Source organism: Staurois parvus, unplaced genomic scaffold (assembly GCF_062004578.1).
Source record: "Staurois parvus isolate SC_StPar_1 unplaced genomic scaffold, SC_StPar_1.0 ptg000137l, whole genome shotgun sequence".
Taxonomy (NCBI): Eukaryota; Metazoa; Chordata; class Amphibia; order Anura; family Ranidae; genus Staurois; species Staurois parvus.
In genome coordinates, this window is record NW_028317933.1 from 4,302,507 (window position 1) to 4,325,180 (window position 22,674).

At 40.6% G+C, this 22,674-nt stretch overlaps 1 protein-coding gene across 2 annotated transcripts; it reads right to left on the bottom strand.

The window, feature by feature from the left end:
• Window positions 1–870: 870 nt before the first annotated feature.
• Window positions 871–22,282, bottom strand: RBM12 (RNA binding motif protein 12). Of its 2 annotated transcripts, XM_089673267.1 has the most exons (3): window positions 22,064–22,282; window positions 12,790–12,862; window positions 871–5,594 (listed from the first exon to the last, which is right to left on the bottom strand). In XM_089673267.1, exon 3 carries the CDS (start codon window positions 5,572–5,574, stop codon window positions 2,932–2,934), a length of 2,643 nt encoding a protein of 880 aa, XP_089529393.1. In that variant the 5' UTR covers window positions 5,575–5,594; window positions 12,790–12,862; window positions 22,064–22,282; the 3' UTR covers window positions 871–2,931. The 2 variants fall into 2 exon arrangements, with proteins under 2 accessions (XP_089529393.1, XP_089529394.1); XM_089673268.1 differs by lacking the exon at window positions 12,790–12,862.
• Between the last annotated feature and the right edge of the window lie 392 nt (window positions 22,283–22,674).

The window sequence follows — 22,674 nt, forward strand, 5'->3', positions numbered from 1 at the left end:
ATAGTTGTAATGAGCCAATATGGCAGGCTTCCTAAACCAAATGAAGCAAGCAACTGGTTGGCAAGACAAATGTATTTCAATGTAAACAGGCCAGAATTGCTGAACACACCACCAAAAAGAAGGTAGAGAGGACAATGTGATACCATTATAAAGGTCCATTCTACCCAGCTGTGCAGTTTAATTTTTAGAAAAGTACACCAAGCAACAAGTAGGCACGTGTTCAATAAAACATTCTTCTCACATGAACAGAAAGCCAGATGTGTTGAAGTCCTCACACAAAACCACTGATGTTATCCTTAGCTTGAAAGACATCAACTGAGATAGGTACCCCTTTGGTGGGCAGCAACGTTATGGCTTTAGTACAGACAGACAATTCATGTTCTACTTAGCATGTGAATAACCACACACGCTGTAACTTAAATAAGAAAAACATTGCAAGGTAAAAAAAAAAAAAGTGTATTCTGATGAATAATGATAGTCAATCTCTTAAAGCCAACATTATATGTAAATAGCCAGATTTGTGGCTAATGCCTTGTAACTCATCCTATAAAGCAATACAACCGTGCAAAGATGATTTGTGAAGGGAAACAACAAAGGCAATATATTAGCAAGAAAGGTTTCTGGTAATCAAAATAAATATGAAAAAAATGACTTAAGCACGATCCACATCTGAATGGCTTTACAGTTCAAAATGCAAAGCTCAGCAAGTCTGATCAAGACTCAGTTTTTAAAATACTAACAAAAGATTAAAAAATGCAAACTAATGGTTTTTCTTTTTTCTGCTTACCAATCAGTTAAAATCCAATGGAAACATCAAAAGACAAAACACATTTTATTTCACGCTTTTAAATGCATAGAATCCACAATATCTTGTTTTTGTTTTCTTTATTTCCTTAACATTTAAGACAAACCATTAAGAAAATACATTTTCATAATAATGTGAAAATGCTTTAACCAAAGCTGAGCTATTACAATTGTAAATATGACATTAAAGAAAAAACAAAATAATTCTGTTCTAGTTATACATGTACTTTGGTAAGGCTTAGTTTTTTTTGTTTTTTTACACGCTTTACTCTGAAAAAAGAACACAAATTTTAAGCGGCTTTAAAACAGAATTACAAAGCTAAGCAACGCAAATTAAAATAAATGTACATGCAATACAAAATGATTGGAAAAAGGAGGGAAACACTACTGTATTATTTACATTTCTCATATGAAAAACTGTTTGTCGTGAATCAACCTTGTAGAGCACTGCAGTGCTTTTACAAACTGTACAACCGTAATGTTGTCATTAGGCAATTTCCACAATATTACACCCAATGTCTGAAATTTACCTGGGACAAAAAACCCAACTCACATCAAAGTATAAAAAGTCATGTTGCACATCTCGACATTGGCATACATTTTATTAACAGAGAACATAATTTATATACAGTCAGCATTCAGATGCCAAACTTGGGGTAGCACCTCCATGTGGATTGATGAAAGCTTTACAAAAACAGACACAAAAGCATGGAAGGAGAAAGGAAATCTGCAAAGCAACCACCTTTTTCATTCAGCATTTACAATCTTTTCAGCATCGAACAAAAGCATGTTCAGTTTCTACACTGCCATCACTCCAAAGATCAACAGATTGCACAAAACAATTATGAAATTTAACAAACCAAGGGAATGAAAGCTTTGCCACTGGCTCGCAGATTTTCACTGACCAGTGGAACCGGTCTACTTATCAAATGAAGACAGATATACAAATTGTTAATCATTTTGACAAAGACCAGTTAAAAGATCAACTAAAGATATTACAGCAGCTTTAAATATGATGTCTTGATATAAAAAGGCAATATTGTATACCTTTAATATCACTTTGATTAAAGTACCAGCTGGTTACAAACGGTTTATTTAGAAAATGAAGTTTGCCACTTCTGAAAATGTTTAGGCTGTCATACTAAAGCTCTTGCTTCAATTTTTTTAAAATTTAGGATACAGTCACACCAGCAATTTAGGCAAGTGTGAATTATAGCAGTGGGAATCTTAGGATACCTGCTTCGGCTAGGTGCAGCCGCCGACCCCATTCACTATAATGGCAGATCGCTGGAGGCTGCAGCTATTCGTGGTTCTATTCACAGCCAGCAAATCGCTAACAGTGATCGCTGCTGGGAGCACTTTATGCGTCCAGCAGCAATCGCAGCAGGTAATGACTGGCAGTGTGGACAGCCGGAAATACCTCTGGCTGCCGGTAAACAGTCATTACAGCAGCAGGGATCCTAAGATTCCTGACGCTACAATTCATGCTGGCCTAAATCCCTGGTGTAAATGTAGCCTTAAAGGACTAAAAGTATATAACCAGTAAGGTTGGGGTTCCTCATTTGCCTACTGATTTCAGGCCAGTGACTTAGAAAATATTGTAGCCACAGATCAGTTTCAATCCCCTTTTTTCACCTGACATGGGAGGGATTGCATGCATAACTATTCACAATTTCCTTCAAAAGATTGTGGCAAAATGTTATATCACACCAACAAAAAGGAGCTACAAAAGAAGTCATAATAGAATATCCTCATCTATAATTCAGATTACGCAAACTTTGACCAGGAATATCAGATTAAAACGGAAAAAACAATGCAAACTTTGTACAAATTTGACACCAAATTTCAATGTTTTCATTTGGGAAAAAATACAGAACACAACATGATTTTATTCATGTGTGCCTTGTCAGAATAACACTGTCAAAAAAAGAGAGAAAAAGCACCCCTAATGTTACTTTTGACCAAAGCAATTTAAGCATATACAATATTTGCTGCAATGATTAGCAAACAGTTGTTCAATACACACAGGTCACCATGTAAAACAATACGGTGCAATCTGCTCAAGTAAACTAAAAGTATATGTCAGTCACAGTTTTTAACATCTTGTTCACCCCTAAATTCAATAATCTAACCCAATGCAAGCTTAACTTTCCTTGCTCCTATTGGCCGATCATTTAATTCCACCACAGCTGCCATCGCTTCATCGCGGGATTCAAATGCCACCAGGGCTTCACCGGTAGGCATACCCTTATCGCTATATTTTAAACACACAGAGCCAGGTATCAATTGATAGCCATAAAAGAAATCCAGAATTTCATCTACAGAAACTGTGAAAGGCATATTCTGAATTCTAATTACTGTGGGACCTGGTTTTCCAGACCCAGTGCCAAAACCTGGAGGACCACCGATTTGCAGATTTCCTGGCCCAAACCCTGGAGGAGCATTTAAAACCCCAGGACCACTTAGGTTTGGAGGTGCGGTGTTAAAGTTAGGAGGTGGATTTGTACCAGAAGGACCACTTCCAAAAGGTGGGGGTCCATTGCCAAAACTAGAAGGAGGAACACTGAAATTACCAGGGCCACTTCCAAATCCTGGGGGATCAAGTGGTGAATTTGGTACGTTAGAAGACCCTGGTGGTGGTGGCCTTGTATCTACAAAGCCACTTCCTATTCCAGGTGGTGGGACAGGTGGACCAAAATTACTGCTTGGTCCACTGAATTTACTAGAGAAAGGAAAATTTTGACCATTGTTCTCTTTCAGGCTGCTACCCAAGAAAGCAAATTCATCTCCACTGGACCTCATTGTATCGGGTGGGGAATTGCTATAATTTTGCATTTTAAAACTCTTTCTCCCTTGAATAGGAGGATTGCTCTCAATTTCTTTCCTCTCTTCATTATTTATTATACGCACAAAAGCATCTCTCCCATTAAGCTTCTTGCGATTCAAGCGCTCAGATTTGCGGGCATCATCTTCACTCCTGAACTGAACAATAGCCTGTCCTAAACCTTGACCATTGTTATCGATCAGAACTTGTACACCGTTTTCCTCCACTGCAATTCCTTCTAAATGAAAGAACTGAAATACATCCTTTCTAGCGATGTTATAAGGTAGATTCGAAAGATGTGCCCACAGCCTAGGCACATGCTTATCTAACACCATATCAAGAGGGGAATCTTTATGGTCAATGTAATTGTAACTTTGTATTTTTTTCCTAATCGTTTCTATCTTTTCTACCATTTGGCCTTTATTAACCGGGTGAACTTGAATAAAACGATTGCCCATATATTGCTTATGCTTGTTCAACGCAATTTTATAATCTGCCTCGTTTCTAAATTCCAGAAAACCTTCACCAGTTGCTTTTCCATTGGGTCCATAAGCTATGTAGATACTGTCTTCAATAATGTCCAGATTTTTAAAGAAATCAATGATATGCTTGTTTTCTGCCTCATAGGGTAGCCCTTTCAAAAAAACACAAAAACCATGCTCATGGGGGGATCTCGACCTTGAACGCTGCCGAGTGCTGGGAGATTTAGATCTAGTATGAGACTGCTGCATAATATGTGAGGGTCCATGGGGACCTGCACTTGATTTGCCAATGTTCCCACCAGACATCACCCACTGTCTCTCAGATGCTGGGGTGACTTCAACAAAACGCTGTCCCATCATCATTCTATTCCGTTTTAAAGCTTCAAATGTGTCATGTGGTGTTAGAAGCTTCACCACTGCGCTACCAGTGAAGCGACCCATGGTATCTTTAATAATAACGACCCCATCTACACGTAAGCCATGAAAGAAGTCCCTGATATCTATTTCTGACACTGGAATAGGCAAGTCATGAAGGGATACATATGGATCATCATGATTCAAAGGGGGAGGATGTTTGACTGCATTCTGAGAACTCAAAGGCATTGGATTTACAGGACCAAGAAACAGTGGATTCATATTACTCATTTGTGAACCAGAACCATTCATTCCTGTAGGCAAAGGTCCAACTCCTACTGGTGGTGGATTCAAAGGTGGCATGCCAGACAGTGGAGGGAGAGCACTGATGGGTGGGACTGGTGGAACAGGTGGTATTGGAGGGACGGGAGGCACTGGAGGTAATGAAGATACAGGAGGGGGTACAGGTATAGGGGGTATGGAAGGCATTGGTGGCAGTGTGGGTATTGTTGGCATTGGAGGAATTGGAGGTGGTGGTACAGCAGGCAGCTGAGGAGCAACACTGGGCATAGGAGAAGAAAATGTTGGATTGCAAAAAGCCGCACCTAAATTTGGCGGAGCATTTCCAATATTGGCAGTAGAAAAAGTTGTGACATTCTTAGTACTATCATGTACTGTAGTAACTGTAGAGACTGTGCTTGTGGAAGGGCTACTAAAATTAGGTACAGTTGTTGGCAAACTGACCCGGTTCATTACAGTGCTACTGCTGCTCATTGCTGGATTAGGTGGAGGTCCAGGACGGTTAGAACTTGCAGGTGGAATATCAACATTAGCAGTTTCAAAACGCCTACGGCTAAGTTCAATCATGTTCTGCATTTCGGTCTTACTGCTCAACAACAATGAAACTTTTGACCCTTTGATTGTGCCACCTGTGCGCATCATGCCAAGTCGTGCATCTTCATCAGTGGCAAATACGATGAAAGCCTCACCCTGTTCACCCCCTACAATATGTACTCCACCATCAGGAATGGTTAATCCAGAGAAGAAGTGACGAATGTCCATGGTCCCAGCCACTATAGGCAGACCTTGCAAACGGATGACCACAGCCATGTTGCGCTGTAACAACACACCTGCAGATGAAAAAAGGCAATGTCCACATCAGACTCAAGAACCGTACAATTATACCTTCAGCCTAAATTGTGCGCCTTGCAGTTATAGCTTGTGTGCAGAGAAGTTTTAAAATATAGCATTCCAACAAATCATTTTAAACAGTCAATGGACAATATGTTGGCTGTCCAGGCAAACCCAAAATATACATTAAATGATGAAGCAATCAAAATGACATTTGGGTGGAGGCAAATCACCAAAGATTACAATAACATGTTACAGCCTAAATTCAGTAAACTTTTTTTTTTCAAAAAAAAAAAAAAAAAAAAAGTACACGGAACAGTACTGGAATGTCCCATGCGCTGATGACACTATTTGAAATCCGAAGTCCCCTGAACCCCCTTATCCCCACAGCCTTTATCTTTAGTTGCTGCAGTGGTAATAACGCCAAGGGACAAGTGACAGGTACATACCAAGAGTGCCAACTATGCTCGCTCTTTTTACACCACTTTTCTCCATTCACAGAAGCTGTACTATAGCTTCTATGAATGGAAAGCTTTGAATGGAGGCGGCAGACCTTTCATTCATCCACCTGTCCTCCATCCTCATTGATGGGAGCTATAGTACAGCTCCTATGAATGGAAGGGAAGGGGGCATAGTCAGGACTCTTGAGTGCCTGTTATGGGTCCCTTGTCCCTTATCTCAGGTAGCAGTGGAAGATTACCACTGCGGGGGTGGGGTTTAGAGGACCTCAGATTTTAAGGCAGTAGTCATCAGCAAAAGGGACACTTCACAGTGATAGTAAATACTGTCCCTTGTGCATTTTTATTTTTGCTTTAAGTCTAAAATTGAGGCCTTAAGTATTTTTCTTGCTGTAATACAATACATAATAAACCATAATGAGCGTGCCTAGAATTTTCCTCAATCTGCTTACAAGTAAACATTAAACTTATTTTGCATATGTTGGTTATTAGATCACAAAAGTCAGCATCACCTTCTTCTATACAATTACCTTTTCAAGAGTTAATCTTAAAAAAATGATTTGGGCAAGTTTCTAAATAGGAATTGGAAGGGAAATCATTTCAATGGGGAAAGGGGGTTGTTGGATGGAACATTGTACCCCATTTCTAGGATCTCCCCCTGATGAAAATTTGGATCCATACTAGCAATATATCAGATGGTAGTAGAGTAGGCAGTGTGTAAAGCTGGTTGACAATCTGTGGACTTTTTCCAAGGCTGAAACTCTGGGCAATGCATTACTTTAGAAGGGAATCTAATTTTTAGAATGTAGATAGCACAGTGAACCATTAGGATTTAAGGGGCTCATTCACACCACTCTGTAATGGTAAGCCACATCATTAGGTGTTTTGTGGTGCCATTCACTGTGAACGTAGCCCTGTCACATCTATACTGCAGCTTACCAAAAAAGAATGCCTTGCTAGGAAAAATTCAGCAGGTTAAATTATTTGATCTGCTGTGGTGTATTTAACAACCTGAATAGTTTTAAAAGGGCCCCAACAAATGACTTGCAGAAGGATGTAAACACTGCAGTGGGTCACAATACAGAAGTATGTATCTGGGGCAAAAAGGATAAGTGCTTTTCTACCACTTATGCTTTAAAACATTTGGTTTCCAATTATGAAGTCCACATGTAGATATCTGTAGTGACCTGAAGTGAGGGAGCAGATAAACTAACCAGTCTATTTACTATTCCTCCATTTCACTGACAGAACGTGAGTCTATTGCTCCCTGTCTACGAGTACACTGAACCTCCATTAATGCTTGGGCATTTTTCTTTAGTAAAATGTGTATTTAGCGAAGGAACAACCAACCAGCTATTCTTTATGCAGCCCAAATCAACAAAATCTGACATTTTGTGCGCTTGCACATTGGAGCCACAAAGAATGTCAACACACAAAACCACTTTTATCATGCATTTCTACTGAAAGGTTTTCTTGAAGACCCTCACAAGAAAAAAAATGCATTAATAAGCACATGTACTGAATTCATATAGCAAAAGTAGGGAAGGAAACCTAGCAGTTTATGCACCTAAAGAAACTGTACAACATTTTTTCTGAAAAACAAAAAAGAAAAAAATGTAAAGTGTAAAAAATGCTAAACGCATCAGATAAAAATGACTATAAAGTCTACCATACAGATATTTTGTGGGCATGTCACTACAAACAATCCAGTCATCAAAAGTCTTTTCTCATCTAAAATGACCACTCTGTAGTTAGCATAACTTCTACATGCATCCTTTAAGTGAACTTCAACGTTTATTTCTTTACTTCGGCTACATTCACACTTCTTTGTTGCGGCAACGCAAGCAAAATCACGTGCTTTCCCGCAAGTCACAAAAGCGTGCAGACATCCTGCAGAATGGAAGCGTTGGCATCAATTCTTAATGCCACCCCCACGCATCTTGCTAAAGCACACACCAAAACCTAGTAACAAAGTACCATGCATTTTGGTACAGTGTAATTTTTAAAAAGGGTAAGGCACTTTTGCATGCTTCTCATACACAGTTGAAGTTGCATCAGAAATCATTTATGCCAATAGACTGCCCAACACGTGTGTAAACAGAGCCGAACAAAAGATAAGCATTCGAGTTGAGCTTTGAATGTCTGTATATCTCCATTTAATTTCTAATTACGTTTGGTGATCTAATGTTATCTATTGCAATGCTTTCTGGTACACATACAACTGTCACAAATGCTTGTAAACAAAATCCTATAATATTTTGGATAATTTTTCTTTACATTTTTAATGAATCTGTAATTTACCCATGTAAGGTTTAATGAAGACTGCAAACACACATGCATGAGTTAACTAAGGAACTCTAACATGTACTGCAGATGGGTAGCACCAAGTGGACCGCAAACGGAGGTCTCAGTAGCTCAGGACAGACTAATATGCCAAACCAAGGCAGTACTTGCAGGACATTAATGTGTGTTGCAAATGCAACCAATTTATTTAAATGCACTGCTAAAGCACCAGAGCAGGCATGCAACATTGTGTAATACTGTGCATTGGCAGTGCCATTCATTTTCAATAGCACCCAAAAGCAGTTATGAATGAACTGTGCTCGGAGATAACCTGTACTTTAAAACCACAGCTCCTGCAAAGGAGAGGTGTGAATGAGCCCAGTACTGCAGAAACAAGTGTAGTGTACTGAACATGGAAGTACACCTTATGCTTGTTTATTGTGGAAAAAAGTTCAATGCAATGCAAAACAGGTCACAAATAACATTTTAGATTTTCCCTCACTTCCAGCCTCAGAGGTCAGGTGTTATTAGCACAATCAAAGAGCAATTCTCCCCACTTGGGACACAGACAGCAATAAAAACATGACAGGGGTTCTAACCCCATCCATATATAAAACTTAAAAAATAGGGGTGCACCGAAATTTCGGTGGCCGAAACGATCCCTATCGGCCGTTGGCAGATATGAAATAAGCACCGAAACAGTTTACTGGCTTTTTTTCTATAGCTCACAGAATTAGGTGTCACTTTCCCCCAGCTAAAAGAAACAAAGTTCCTTTTAGTTTCTTTCCACAAATTAAAAGAAAACATTTCCTTTTAGTTTCTTTCCCGAGATAAAAGAAACAAAGTTGCCTTTAGCTCCAGGGAAAATGACAGCCAATTGTGTGAGCTATAGTGAAGAAAAAAAAAGCCTGCAATTGCATCTAAAAATCAGCACTGACAGCCATTGAGGGAGCCTCTGTATACACTGGCTCCTCTCCTTGCACACACTGCCCCCACCCCCTCGCCCCTACAAAGAGGACCTGTCACTCAAATGCTTTCACATAGGGGACAATGGATCCCCTATGTGATAGCAATAAAAGTTAATAATAATAAGTTGATATATATTTATTTCACACACATACAAGTAGAAAAAAAATTTGCAGCCTCCCAATCCCCACATACGCAGACATTTCGGTTTTCGGCCACATGCATTTTGAATGTCAAAAGACCTATCATTATTTCTATAGCAGGGTATGCATGCATTCCTTGTGATAGGAATAAAACGGATTTAAAAAAAAAAAAAAAAAAAAGTTTAAAGTGCCCCGCCCCCCCGTGCTCGCATGTGGTGGTGAACATATACGTAGGCCACAACCACGTATGTAAAGGGCGTTCAAACCACACGTGAGGTGTCGCCACGAACGTCAGAGCAGTAATTCTAGATCTAGACCTCCTCTGTAACGTTACACTGGTAACCTGTAGAAATTTTGAAAGCGTCACCCATGGAGATTTTTTAAGCACCATAGTTTGAAAGCACGACATGTTGGGTCTCTAGTTACTCGCTGTAACAGCTTTCATATTTTACAAAAACATTGGGGTAGCTTCTTTTTAATCATAAAAGTGTATTTTTTCCCAAAATATATATATTTATTTTTAAAAAAACGTCCAAGTCGGTTTTCAGCCAAGTGCATCCTGAATTTTCGGTTTCGAAACCAGAATTTTCATTTCGGTGCACCACTATTAAAAAATTTCAAAATAACATTTTGTGGATTTAGATATACTTTCATTTGCCAGTTTTAATGTAGGCTCTGCTAAATGCTACTTTTCAACAACAGAGCACTTCTACCCACAGCACGAACTTTATGCAGTTCCACAGTACTGGACTTGGATATACAGTAGTCTATTAGCATCAGGCATATTGAACTCTCACTACCTGTAGTATTCAAAGTGGACCTAAATGCAAAAAGTAAAGATATGTTGCGCTATAAGCAACACCTACAAAGGGCAAAGCAGTACCCTGAAAATTTACCTTTTGTCTTTAATGCAGGCCACAGACGGGCCATTGTCGGTCGATAAATGCAAAAAACGGTCGTTGCTGCCATGGATGCTGCCACAAATGCTTATGAAAAACTACCGGTTTTTCGTGGATTTTCCAGCATGACCGATAAAAAGAAACGAGAAGATCCATGAAAAACGGCCGACGGCATTGCCCCACTAACGGCGTGAATATCGGCCGATTTTTCATTTGGATGAAAATTTGGCTGATAAACGTCCCGTCTATGGCCTGCATAACTCCTCAAATATAGCAGCACACTTCCGGTGCCTAAAATTGAATACCTAAAGCAGGAGGACCAAAGAGGAGTGTATCGCAATTTGGCTGGTTTAAAAGTGCCCGGCTGAATTTCAGTGTGTGCTGTCCCTGTTCAACAGAAATCAACTGTTTGTTGACTTCTGTCAAACGAACAAGTTGGAAAACTCTTTGTCAATCAGTAGCTGCAGCATATTCTGACTGCAACGAATACCGTGGATGGATGAATCTTAGTTCTTTATTCTGTTCAGCCTGCTAGCTGAACAAAACAAAAAAACAAAAAACCAAACACAACAAAACTACTAAGACCAGCTTTAGGCATAGCTGCCTCTGATCGCTAGTCTTAAGGGATTTGGCAATGCCACTACTGTGCTGCTCACTGTTCTTGCTGGACAGAAAGTTTCTGAAGATCTTTGCTTTCTGCTGGCCTGTTCGTCATTTTGGAGCAGCTCTGGCAAGAGGATGCAAAAGCAGTGCTTCTCTACCAAGATGGCCACCCCATCACATACACCGTATGAAACGGGGCAGCAGTAACTGAGGAAATTATTAGCTGCAGGGAGTCTAGAATCATACTGGGGGCTAGTCATTTCCCTCTGCTTCAAAATCCAAATTAAAAGGTATGCGCTAATAACAAACTTATACAAAAGTGTTTATCATCATCCAAAAAACATTAGTGTTTTAAATGACGTCGGTGTGACGAAACCGGTTGGGCGTAGCCTACTTGATGTGGACGTTAGAGAGCCTTGCTGGTCTGTGCTGTATGGGAGAGATCTGCGGTGAGCGTTAACTGTATCTCAACCCTTTTTTGCGATTGAAGCTGGTGTCTGTTGGACACCTTGTTTGTGAGTTTCCTTATACCTTTTTTATTAAAGAGATAAATGAAAAAAACGTATTGCACCATTATGTTCTCTTTTTTGTCCCCGAGTGTACTGCATGCTCTCATGGAGGTATGAGAAAGAGTGGAGAAGTTCATCATAAGAGTTGTTTGGCTGTGATTATTACTATCCGGAAGTGTCTGAAACATCACCATATCTATTTGGACATCGGGTTCATTGCTCCCAGAGCACAAGCGCTGTTGCTGGTTTATAATCTGACCAGCCATTAGCTCTGGTGAGTTCATTTAATCTCCTTTGGTGGATTTCTCACAATTGGTTCAAGTCACTGAAGATATATATATTTTTTTGGACACTAATTTATGTTTGGACACTATAATTTATTTAAAACACTAATGTTTTTTGGATGATGATATACACTTTTGTATAAGTTTGTTATTAGCGCATACCTTTTAATTTGGATTATTGTTGCCAAAATTTATTTTGGGTGGGATGTGCTGCTGACACTTTGGTGTTTTTTGTAAGTGGCGCTTTTTTCTTTTTTAATTTGGTATTTCCCTCTGCTTGCCTTTAAGCATAGCTTTCACAGTTCAGGTCCTCTTTAAAGTAGTATTAAACCTTCCGTATTTTTTCCCTCTTGCATTTTAATCATGCAGTGCATTCCCCAGTACATTTTGGTTTGTATGTGTGCCCAAATATTTACACTTCACCATTTACAACTGCTGGCTCCAAATTCCAAAGTACTGCTTCCAGTTAGGGAAGCGTGCTCCGTGTCCTTCACATACATGCAAATGCATTAATCATAATTCAGGATCCAGCTGCTGTGCATCACTGGCTTTAGGGAGTGGGATGCAGGGGAGCAGCTTGACACTGGGATTGTTGCGTGTGGACGCTAAAAGATTCTTCTCTTTAGCCAGCCAGAAACATGCATGTAAAAGTGGCTTCATGGGACCCTGTAAGGGTATACAACTCCCTCAAAGCAGGAACCAGAGAAGGGGGCATTGTGAGAAGCAACGGAAGTCAACTACAGGCTTAAGAAGGCAGACATGCAAACATGTCTGAGGTCTAGTAAAGCACTGTTTTGTTTTTAAATAGGTTTTAATAACACTTTATAAAAAGACAAGGTCTGCGCTGAGCTGAGAAATAAGAAAAAAGGCACACAAATAATTTTTGAAAATGTGGTTCTAAATCTCTATGCACTTATTTTTCCAGATATGGCAAGAAAAAGTCAAACACCATAACCTACTGGTCTGAAAATCTCACTTTGCAAATCAAGCATCAGTAGCTGGGAAACTATTATTGTATTCTATTTAATATAGTTGATCTAGAATCTTACCTGCAAGTTAATCGGATATTTCCTTAACCAGTCTGGAAGTCAATCCTGTAGGCAACTAAAAAATCTTTATGGACTGCAAAAAAATGAATTAAGGCAAGCATGAAAATCAGCATATTACATTCTCAGATAATGCATTCTGCATCCAAAAAAAAAAAAGTTTTATTAATATACTCCCTTACAAAATAATACAGTGGGAAAATGTTGTATTTTATTTAGAACAGAGGCATTTCATGTTAATAAAAACTTTAATACGCATTGTGTTAGATTACAGATACACCTAAAACAAAAATGTCATTCCAATACATTCTAACCGTGTATAAAAAAAAGACTGATTCTTTCTTTCTATGTCATTTACATTTTTAATTATGGTCTGTATCGAAAAAAGAAAAAAAGAAATGTGCCTAGAGATCTGGATGTACAGTGATTAATGTGACCAGACTGCAAAAACAACTTTCAGTTAGAGGACATAATACACATTCTGCTTTCAGACGGATGCGGTGCAGCTTGACCACACCATGGGAGCAGCACAATATAACCACAGGTTGGCTGCTCTTTCCCATAGAGTTCTATTAGGTCTTGCGGTTTTGGTGCGCATTCTGAAAGCACACCAAAGGTGCAGTATGAAGGACGTTCGGTGCGCTTTCAGAAAGCGCTTCAAAACCACAAAACCCAACAGAACTCTATGGGAAAGTGCAGATGACTCGTGGTGTCGGTCAATCTGCACCGCATCAGTCTGAAAGCAGCCCAAATGCAGAATATCTAGAACATGAGTTTGAACTAAACCTGCAATGCTGGGTTTGAGGAAAAAATATAAAAACAAAAAAAGCACAAGATAGGTCATGTCAAATCTGAATCAGTCTAATCCAACTCTGAGAATTTGCCACTCTTCAAATGAGTTGATAAGCTACTTGCTCACTCCATATCCAGATATTTCATCTCCAGTGAAACATCAACCACAATAACGTCCATTCAAAAAACACCAAAACGCTCAATATTACATCAGAATTCCATCAATTACTATCAAATCAAAGCACTAAATATTTCCTGTTAAGCTACAAATAACGATGGCTACAAACAGCAGTTAAAGCCAGGCAGAGCACTTCAACAAAACAGTGACATATTAACATGACAAACACTGAAGATTTTCTGTGGTACTTTTTTGCTCTACGAGTACAAAATCAGCACTTGTGCCAGTTTCACAAATTAAAAGTTATAATAATGCAACTCATTAGGACTTGAGTCTAAACAATGATATAAAGCAGGTTTGTAGAATAAGCTATGAAGTGAGACCAATTAACTGCGCCACAAGGATAAACCAAAAAAAAAAAAAGTTTCAATCATGCAAAATGAGCAGCCTTAGTCTGTAAATTGTAAAATTTGTATAATGCAATAGCAACTACACCAAATTAGAAAGCTATAAAAAAATAATCTATATCCAATGACATCAAACTCAAAACCATCAGTCTCAAATCAATTGTATACGAGAAAGTACTAGCTGAAATCATGGCCATACCATTTTGCCATTAAACCAATTTCAAACGCCTTGTCAAGTAGCAAGTGTTCCAAATGTATCATTTGACTGCAATATTTAACCTCAGAAAATATAAATTCAGTACAGAAAGTGATATCAATCACCATAATAAAGCAACACTTTTGTTAAAAAATAAAACAATCAGCAACCAGATTAGTGCAAGAGGCGAACAACATGAAAAATATATACATTCCTCTTCAGTTAGAATGTTTAGCAAGCATCATAAATCATAAATAAAACAGACAATAAGGAAGACGCTGCAAAAAGTACCTTGAAAAATGTTTGATTTTGGCAGATTTCTGGCAGATTTCTACTAGACTGGCCAAGGATGCCTACCATAAACAAATTTCATTACCATCGGTTCTGTAGTGCCAGATGAGACATCTGAACTTAAAGGAATCACTTTTATTAATGGCATATTTCATTTTGCTGCGATTAGGACTAGAGGCCATGGATGGTTATTTTTCACCATGGTTGATTTTGCCCCTCGTCTCCAGATTTCCATCAGCAAGGCAACACACACTTGTCAATTAGTTGTAGACTTTCACACATTGAAAAACCACAGCAGCAAATGATTAACCTTTTATCTGCATTTATCCATCAATTTTTTTTTTTAAAACATGGAGTGTCCTCAATGACAGCGCACTGTCCAATGGAAATCTGTATCATGCAAAACAATCTGTTCAACAGCTGCATCTCCATTTTGCACTTTGTAAATATGCCATTCCAATTAGACGACCAACAACGTGCTTCTGCTTGTTATTGATCAGTACTTATTCCCCTTTTTGCATGAAAAAGGAACAATACACACAATGATGTCCCACATCTGAACATATGCTGGTTCGAGAAGAAAAGCCAAAACTATATGACCCGGGTAAAGAATAAGTCAGAGTTCTTATTAGACAATGTTAATGAAATGGATCAGCTACTCTTTTTGAATACCCATCATTTTGTGCCATATTTGTAATGTACAGCGCTGAGCGAACTATTGGCGCTTTATAAATACTGTATAATAATAATATAATATTAGTTTATGCAATGAATGGTTGTGTGCCTGGAGAGCAGAGACACCACCCCATTCCAATCACTGGTCAGTGTTGGTGGCTAATATTTTTCTACGTGTGTATGTTATTGTACCAAAAACATTACATGCATATGGACAACTCTGAATGCAGGATCTTGTCGTCGGGCTTCTACCAGCAAGATCATGCAGTCGTTCACAGCGCCCCATTCTACCAAGATCATGCAGTCGTTCACAGCGCCCCATTCTACCAAGATCATGCAGTCGTTCACAGCGCCCCATTCTACCAAGATCATGCAGTCGTTCACACCCCCCCATCTGAAAGAACCCTAAACAATGTCAGAGGTAAATGCAGGTATAATACTAAAAATATCCCAGCACTTGTGTAATTTCAGTTCCGCCAAATTTCCACTTCCATTTACAAAAAAAGCAAGTGTGCCGAAAAGCTGCCCAATCAGTACAGAGAGGTTATGAAACAATGTGTGCTCAAATATTTACACTTCACAATGCTCCATTTTTTCCTTTGGAAATACAGATTACAAATATTATTTAAAGCCAATTAGGACATTTCATTTAGCCATATATGATTTGGTGAAAATAATTCCAGCAAAATTTCTTATATCAACAGAATTTCAAGGAGGGATTTGGAGATGGCAGCAGGTTCTGAAATTTGTTTGACTACATCTGTCAAAATGCTTGCACCTGTTTTTCTCCACCAATCTGCTTGTTTAGCTCTTACTATTTTTTACAGCACATTTCCACATCACAGTTTTCAATACAGAAATTTTACCACCACCCATCTGAAACTGAGCGGCAAAACGAGAGATTTTTATTCTGCATATCTGACAGTGGCCACAAACCGTGATGCGTCAGATCAACCAACAATTGCCTTGCATGTATGTCTGCCGGACAAGATACAATTATATTAGATCGTTCTGATAGACCCTCACAACAGTAGATGGTTCTAACTTCAGATATTAAATTTCACTGCGTGTAGAAAGCTTAAAGAGTGCCTGTCATGTTATGCAGTCGTAGCAAGCACCACAAGCTGCCTGCAGGTACAGTGGCTGGTAAATCCTCATCGCTGTGGCCAGGGAGCCCTCAATCATCATGGCATAGTTACTGTGGATTTGACTGCAGAGCTATTCCTGCCCATCCAGAGTACATTACTAGCCCAAAGCAGCATTCACTGTAATGTAATACAGCAACTCAGGACCATATCTGAACTGAAAGGCAAAGCATGCGCCCAGGAGAGCAACTAGAAAATGAAACTCCAAACAGAAAGATGTAGATATATAATGGGGCCACAGAAAAAATAGAAATCTGGCAGAATTGCTCAAGGAAAACTGCACATTTATAGTTCTCCTTCAGCGCCCGTTCACATTGTTCATTGTGGAAATGCATGCTAAAATACAAGCAACACCTATTGCCACAAGACATGCCAATGCACCTGCTCTATGTGCTGTGCCATTCATTGTGAATGTGGCCAGATCCCACATGGGCCATTTCTTCTCACTTCACCCAGAGTTCAGCTTTAATCTACTCACTTTAGCAAACACTCAAAATCCTATACTCGCTTATCTGTGCTTCTTCCAGAAAAAAACACAACGTAGCCACACAGCCCCTGCTGCACCCTCTCCAGGGCATGTGCAGAAATATCCCATTAATTCCTATGGAAAGGCCATCTATTATGCATCCCAACAATTGCTGGTCCTTTCCCCACACATACCTTAACGAAGAACCAAACACAAATGCTCCTGCGCTTGGGGATGGACTCGATGCAGGCTACAACCACATTAAGAATGTCCTGGAACATGCACACCTTGATGCCCTCAAATGGACCGGGGAAATCCAAATATACTGAATGAGGAAAGAGAAAACAGAGGGCGCACAGGCCTAGTGCATTACCATAAAAAATGTTTAATAAAAAATAAAGTAGGTGTTGTACTCACAAACGACAATATAGTCAAGGCACATCATAAAAGAACAGCTGGGTCAAAACCGCGCTGAGTAACAGTCCGCAATAGGGAGTTTAGACATCCAAAGCTGACGCGTTTCGAGGACTTGCCTCTTCCTCAGAAACGCGTCAACCTTTTGGATGTCTACACTCCCTATTGCGGACTGTTACTCAGCGTGGTGTTGACCCAGCTGTTCTTTTATGATGTGCCTTGACTATATTGTCGTTTGTGAGTACAACACCTACTTTATTTTTTATTAAACATTTTTTATGGTAATGCACTAGGCCTGTGCGCCCTCTGTTTTGTCTTTCCACATACCTTAATGAGGCTGCCGTTCAAAGAATGCCTTACATCTCTCCCCATGAATACAAAGTGTTCTCTGATTGGACAAGGTGGGGATGTGTTGTCACAACCGCCAATTCATCCAATCACAGAACGCTTTACATTTACTGAGAAGAATGCAAGGTGCTCCCTGAATGGGGGCAATGCTGAACAGATAACTCCTTTTAATTACCATGCAGAAGTGCAGATGCTCAACACAGGACCTGGAAGACCGTGGACATCACTTTGGTAGCTGGAAGACCGTGGCCATCACTTTGGTAGCTTGGGCTACTACAGCAAATTACAGCTTTCGAGAGGCCAATCGGGTATCACAAATGCACTCACATTGGGCCCAAGCTGGCCTAAAGTAAACTTACAAAATATATCATTGGAGTCCAGTTTTAAAATTAAAAAAGCAAACCTAGCTGGTTTTAACCCCTGTGATTGGCTCAAATAATCAGTAGCCCATCCCACCATTTCCTGAAATATGTGGTGTCTGGGAATTAAAATCCACCTCTAGTGCTGTCACAGATGCTTTACGCAGCTGGAGAGAGGTTCAGCTTAAAAAAAAGATGATCACCACACCCTACCCTGACAATCATACACAGGCATGCTGCCAATTAAGAGCTCTTCGAGGCATAGTCCACCTGTGGGACCTCATCTCACATTATGGCCATATCAGGCCTTGTTCACATGGTGTGTACCTCCGTATGAGGGTCCTGTTTACTTGTACAAGGATGTACAGGTAAACCCATTCAAGTCAACTGGGATGCAGAAGCTCCACAAACACAGCTACTGCTCTTCCCAATTTGATGTCTTTGTGGGTGCATGTCCCAGAAGCAAACCATGCAAGTTTGGGGGTCAAGCACCTGTGAGCACATGGATGTCAAATTGTGAACATCAGCTGTGTCCGTGCAGCCACTGCATCTTAACTGACTAGAATGGAACTGCCTGCACAGGAATGCAGGAGACACCAGTGCATTGCCATGTGTAAACACAGCCCACTCACGGGAGTACACTATAGCAGAGTTTGACAAATCCCAGGTACCAGGTTGCCATGGTGGCTAAGAATTGTGTCCTGGCGCCTGGGCTTTTGTCAGCACATTCACTATTGCAGGAATGAACAATTTGTATCATACGACACCCGGGACATGCAGGTAGTCTTTCTACATTTAGCCCTGCTACAGGAAAGCACCAGGGCTCCCTTTTCATGTGGAAGCATTCAGGCTGCGCCGCTGCTGCCCAATTGCTTATACACATGTGGGTAAAGTGCCCCCCCATGTATCCCAGGCTCCTCTTGTCCATCTGACACCGGCATCTTGTTCCTGACCCGGAAACTATTGTGTATGACATCAATTTCGGGTACTGGTTGACAATTTCCCCAGCCAGCATGGTTGGGAAAGAATGTAATGCAGAGCGATCACATTCAATGGAGCACAGAGAAGGCATGCACAGTCTATTAGACCCTGCATGGCTCATTACAGAGAGCCTGTCACCAAAAAATCATCACATGGGAGACTTTTTGTCCCGTGTGATGAAAAAAAAAAAGTTAAGCACAAAAAAAATTTATTTTTAATTGTAAAAAATTAAAACTACACCCAAGAACATAAAAGCACCCCCCCCCCCCAAAAAAAAAATTGAGACACACACACACGTGTTGTGGTGCCGACACATGAAAACGTTGACTGCGATGCACGTTACTTATCGTCGTGCATGAGAACAATTCTAGCACCAGACCTCTTCTGTAATGGTAAACTGATGAACTATAGGGGGTGTCGCCTATAGAAAATATAGGGCACTGAAGTTCGGTTCCTAACTTTTTTTTTTTAGCTGGCTCCTAGATTCGAAGCAAATTTGTCAAGCCCTGCACCATAGTATGCCCTGTGTGATCCAAGATTTAGGATGCAATTTCAAACACTGCCAACATCCAGCCTCCTACCTGAACTGCAGAGCTTCTCCCAGCAATTTACTATTTTCAAATTTAGCGCATAGCCACGTTATCCATTCACAATAATCTGTGAATGGGAAAACTACAAATCCCATCTGCCACCGCAGCACACACTCACAGACCACACCGACACCAGGCTCTTGTCCATTGTTTACTTCCTCCAAACGCAAAGTTCTGTATCTCTCTACTGACCTGGGCTGTAAACAATGGAGGAACCTGCTGCAACACCCTGCAAGACTGAATGCAAACTATTTTTTATTAAAGCAATTGCATTTAATATATTTTTGCAAAACTATGAACTACGCATTGACAAACAGTGTTCCAAGACCATTTCTTCTCCAGCAATGTACCCGTATGCCGCTGGACTTTCATTGGTGATACGGGGATAATGGCTCTCTTGTAATAGCAACCGGAGCTGGCTAACAAGCGGCAGGAGGGGACATCCCCCCATCAACCTGTCATCACTTCCGATTTACGGCCCTCGAACCCCTCGTGTATTGTTTTGTTACTGTATTGTCTCATGTTCTGTCCCCCACTATAATGTACAGCGCTGAGCAAACCTTTTGGCGCTATATACTGTATAATAATAATACCTGGATGTCTACGGTGCCATTTTGAAAAAATCATCAGCATTTGAAAACAAGTCTGTCTTTTGAATGCTTTTAAGGGCAGAGGAAGGATCCCTCCATAAAGAGTACCTGTCACAGGCCTATTTCTGTCACAAGGAATGTTTCCATTCCTTGTGACAGCAATAAGTGATCAAAAAAAAAAAGTTAAAAGCAGTAGTGTAAAAATAACTTAAAAAGAAAAGTAAAGTGCTCCCGTCTCCCCGTGCTTGCACACAAAGGTGAATGCACACATTGCTCCCGCAAGCACGCAAACAGCAACGGCCACACACGTGAGGTATTACCGCAAACTTCAGATCACGGCCAGTCATTTCAGCACCAGACTGCCTCTGTGAATCTAAAGTGGTAACCTGTAAAGGCTTTTAAAGGGTCACCTGTGGATAGTAAGTCCTCATGCACACGGGATGATTTGAGAACACTGCTAATGTTAGCTGTGTAAAATCATGTGCGTTTTTCAGCTTTTTCAAATTAGCCTTTAGCATCGGTTTCCCACGTTTGCGTTTATATAAAAAAAGAAATTTGGGGGGATAAAAAAAAAGGCCAAAAATGACAGTTTGCAGCATTTTACCGCGTTAGAGCATTTTTACAGCTAACAAACTCCTTCCTATTTTTTTGCAGCCAATAAACGTCACAGCCGAAAAATGTTGATTCCAGTCTGTGGGCAGCACAGTGGCTAAATGGTTAGCACTTCCACCTGGCAGTACTAGGGTCGTCGGTTCAAATCCCAACGACGGCACCACCTGCATGGAGTTTGCATGTTCTCCCTGTGCAGGTTTCCTCCGGGTACTCCGGTTTCCTCCTACATGCCAAAGACATGCTGGTGGGTTAATTGGCTCCTGTCTAAACTGTCCCTAGTATGTGTATGTATGAATGTGAGTTAGGGACCTTAGATTGTACACCCCTTGAGGGTTAGGGACTGATGTGAATGTACAATATATATGTAAAGCACTGCGTAAATTGACTGCGCTATATAAGTACCTGAAATAAATAAAAAATAAATGTGTTCATGGATACATAGGATAACATGCTGGGGGGGTTACTAGCTATAGAAAAAAACCCATCAAAAGCCAAAAACAGCCGCTGTAAAAACGTCCCGCGTGCATGAGGACGAAAACTTATGTCGTTTGTTGCCGTTGCGCAGGTATGTGGAATTTTAAAGTGTGACATGTTTGGTATCCATTTACTTGACGTAACATCTTTTAGATTTTACAAAAAAAATTATTCCAATAAAATTCAAACTTTTTTTTACTCCCAAAAAATGCATTTAAACTACAGCTTTACAAATACTGCATGACATTCAAAAAAATTAAAACCTACTATTTTATTCTCTAGGGCTTCGGCTTTAAAATATATATGTTTGGGGGTTCCGAGACATTTTCTAGCAAAAAATACTGATTTTAACAAGTAAACAAAACAAAAAAAAGGGAAGAGGAATCTGGAGGCCAAGTGTCTACTGACCTGCGATGTAAACACTGGAGGAACCTGCTGCGATGCTCTGCAAGACTGAACTCCAACTTGTAACAAATGTAGATTTTTTACTAAAGCAATTGCATTTATTTTTGGGAATGTGTCCTATGCATTGATAGTGCTGAGGCCGACGGATCTACGGGTGGGGGGTCCCTGTCATAGGGTCTGGTACCTGCATGCACCTTGTGGTGACTGGAAGCCGCCATGACAGAGAAATGAGCATAACATGACAGGCCCCGTCCATAGACGCCAATACACACCCAGTGACTAGGCCGCGGCGCCCTCTGAGGAGGAGGCAGGAGTCAGTGAGGAGTGCAGAACCCACCATGGCGGCCTTCCCCGGCCTCCCCTCACACACACATTCATACTCACATCCCATCCCCCTCCCCTCACGGCTCTTACCGCTGCAATCTGTAATTAGTGAAAGGACAGGAGGAGACACCGGAGAAGGGAAGGCCAAACCCCGTGTTCTCTCCCCTCTCGGTCTCCTCTGCTCGTTCGGCGAGTGACGTTTGTCACTATCACCCGTTTTTTGTCTTTTTTTTTGTTTTTTTCTTTATCCGTCAGAAGAAGCAGCCGCACAAAATGGCGGCTGCATAGACTAGCGGGCTACGTCACACGTCCCGCCTTTCCCTTCTGCGCGGGGAGGGGGGGGGGACGTGGTGAAGGACGTGCGCGGTTCTCCTCAGTCTGATTGTGAGGCGCGCGTTCTAGAAAAGCGGGGGCGCGCGCGGTGTGGGAAAGTGGTACGAAAAAAAAAAAATGTTCCAAATATGCAAATAAAAAGACAACCTTTCCCGGGGGCTGAGCGGACACCTGTGATATGGTACAGAATAAAAACCTTTCAGCAGGGCTGAGGCTAGGATCCCTTCTGTCACCTCAATAAAATACTTGGGGGTGCGATGGTAGTGCTGTCAATATAGGGGTGCATGCTACACTAGGGTGACACCAGGGTTGGCAACCATCTGGAAATTTATAGACAGCTAGTACATTTCAACCAATAAAAATTATGG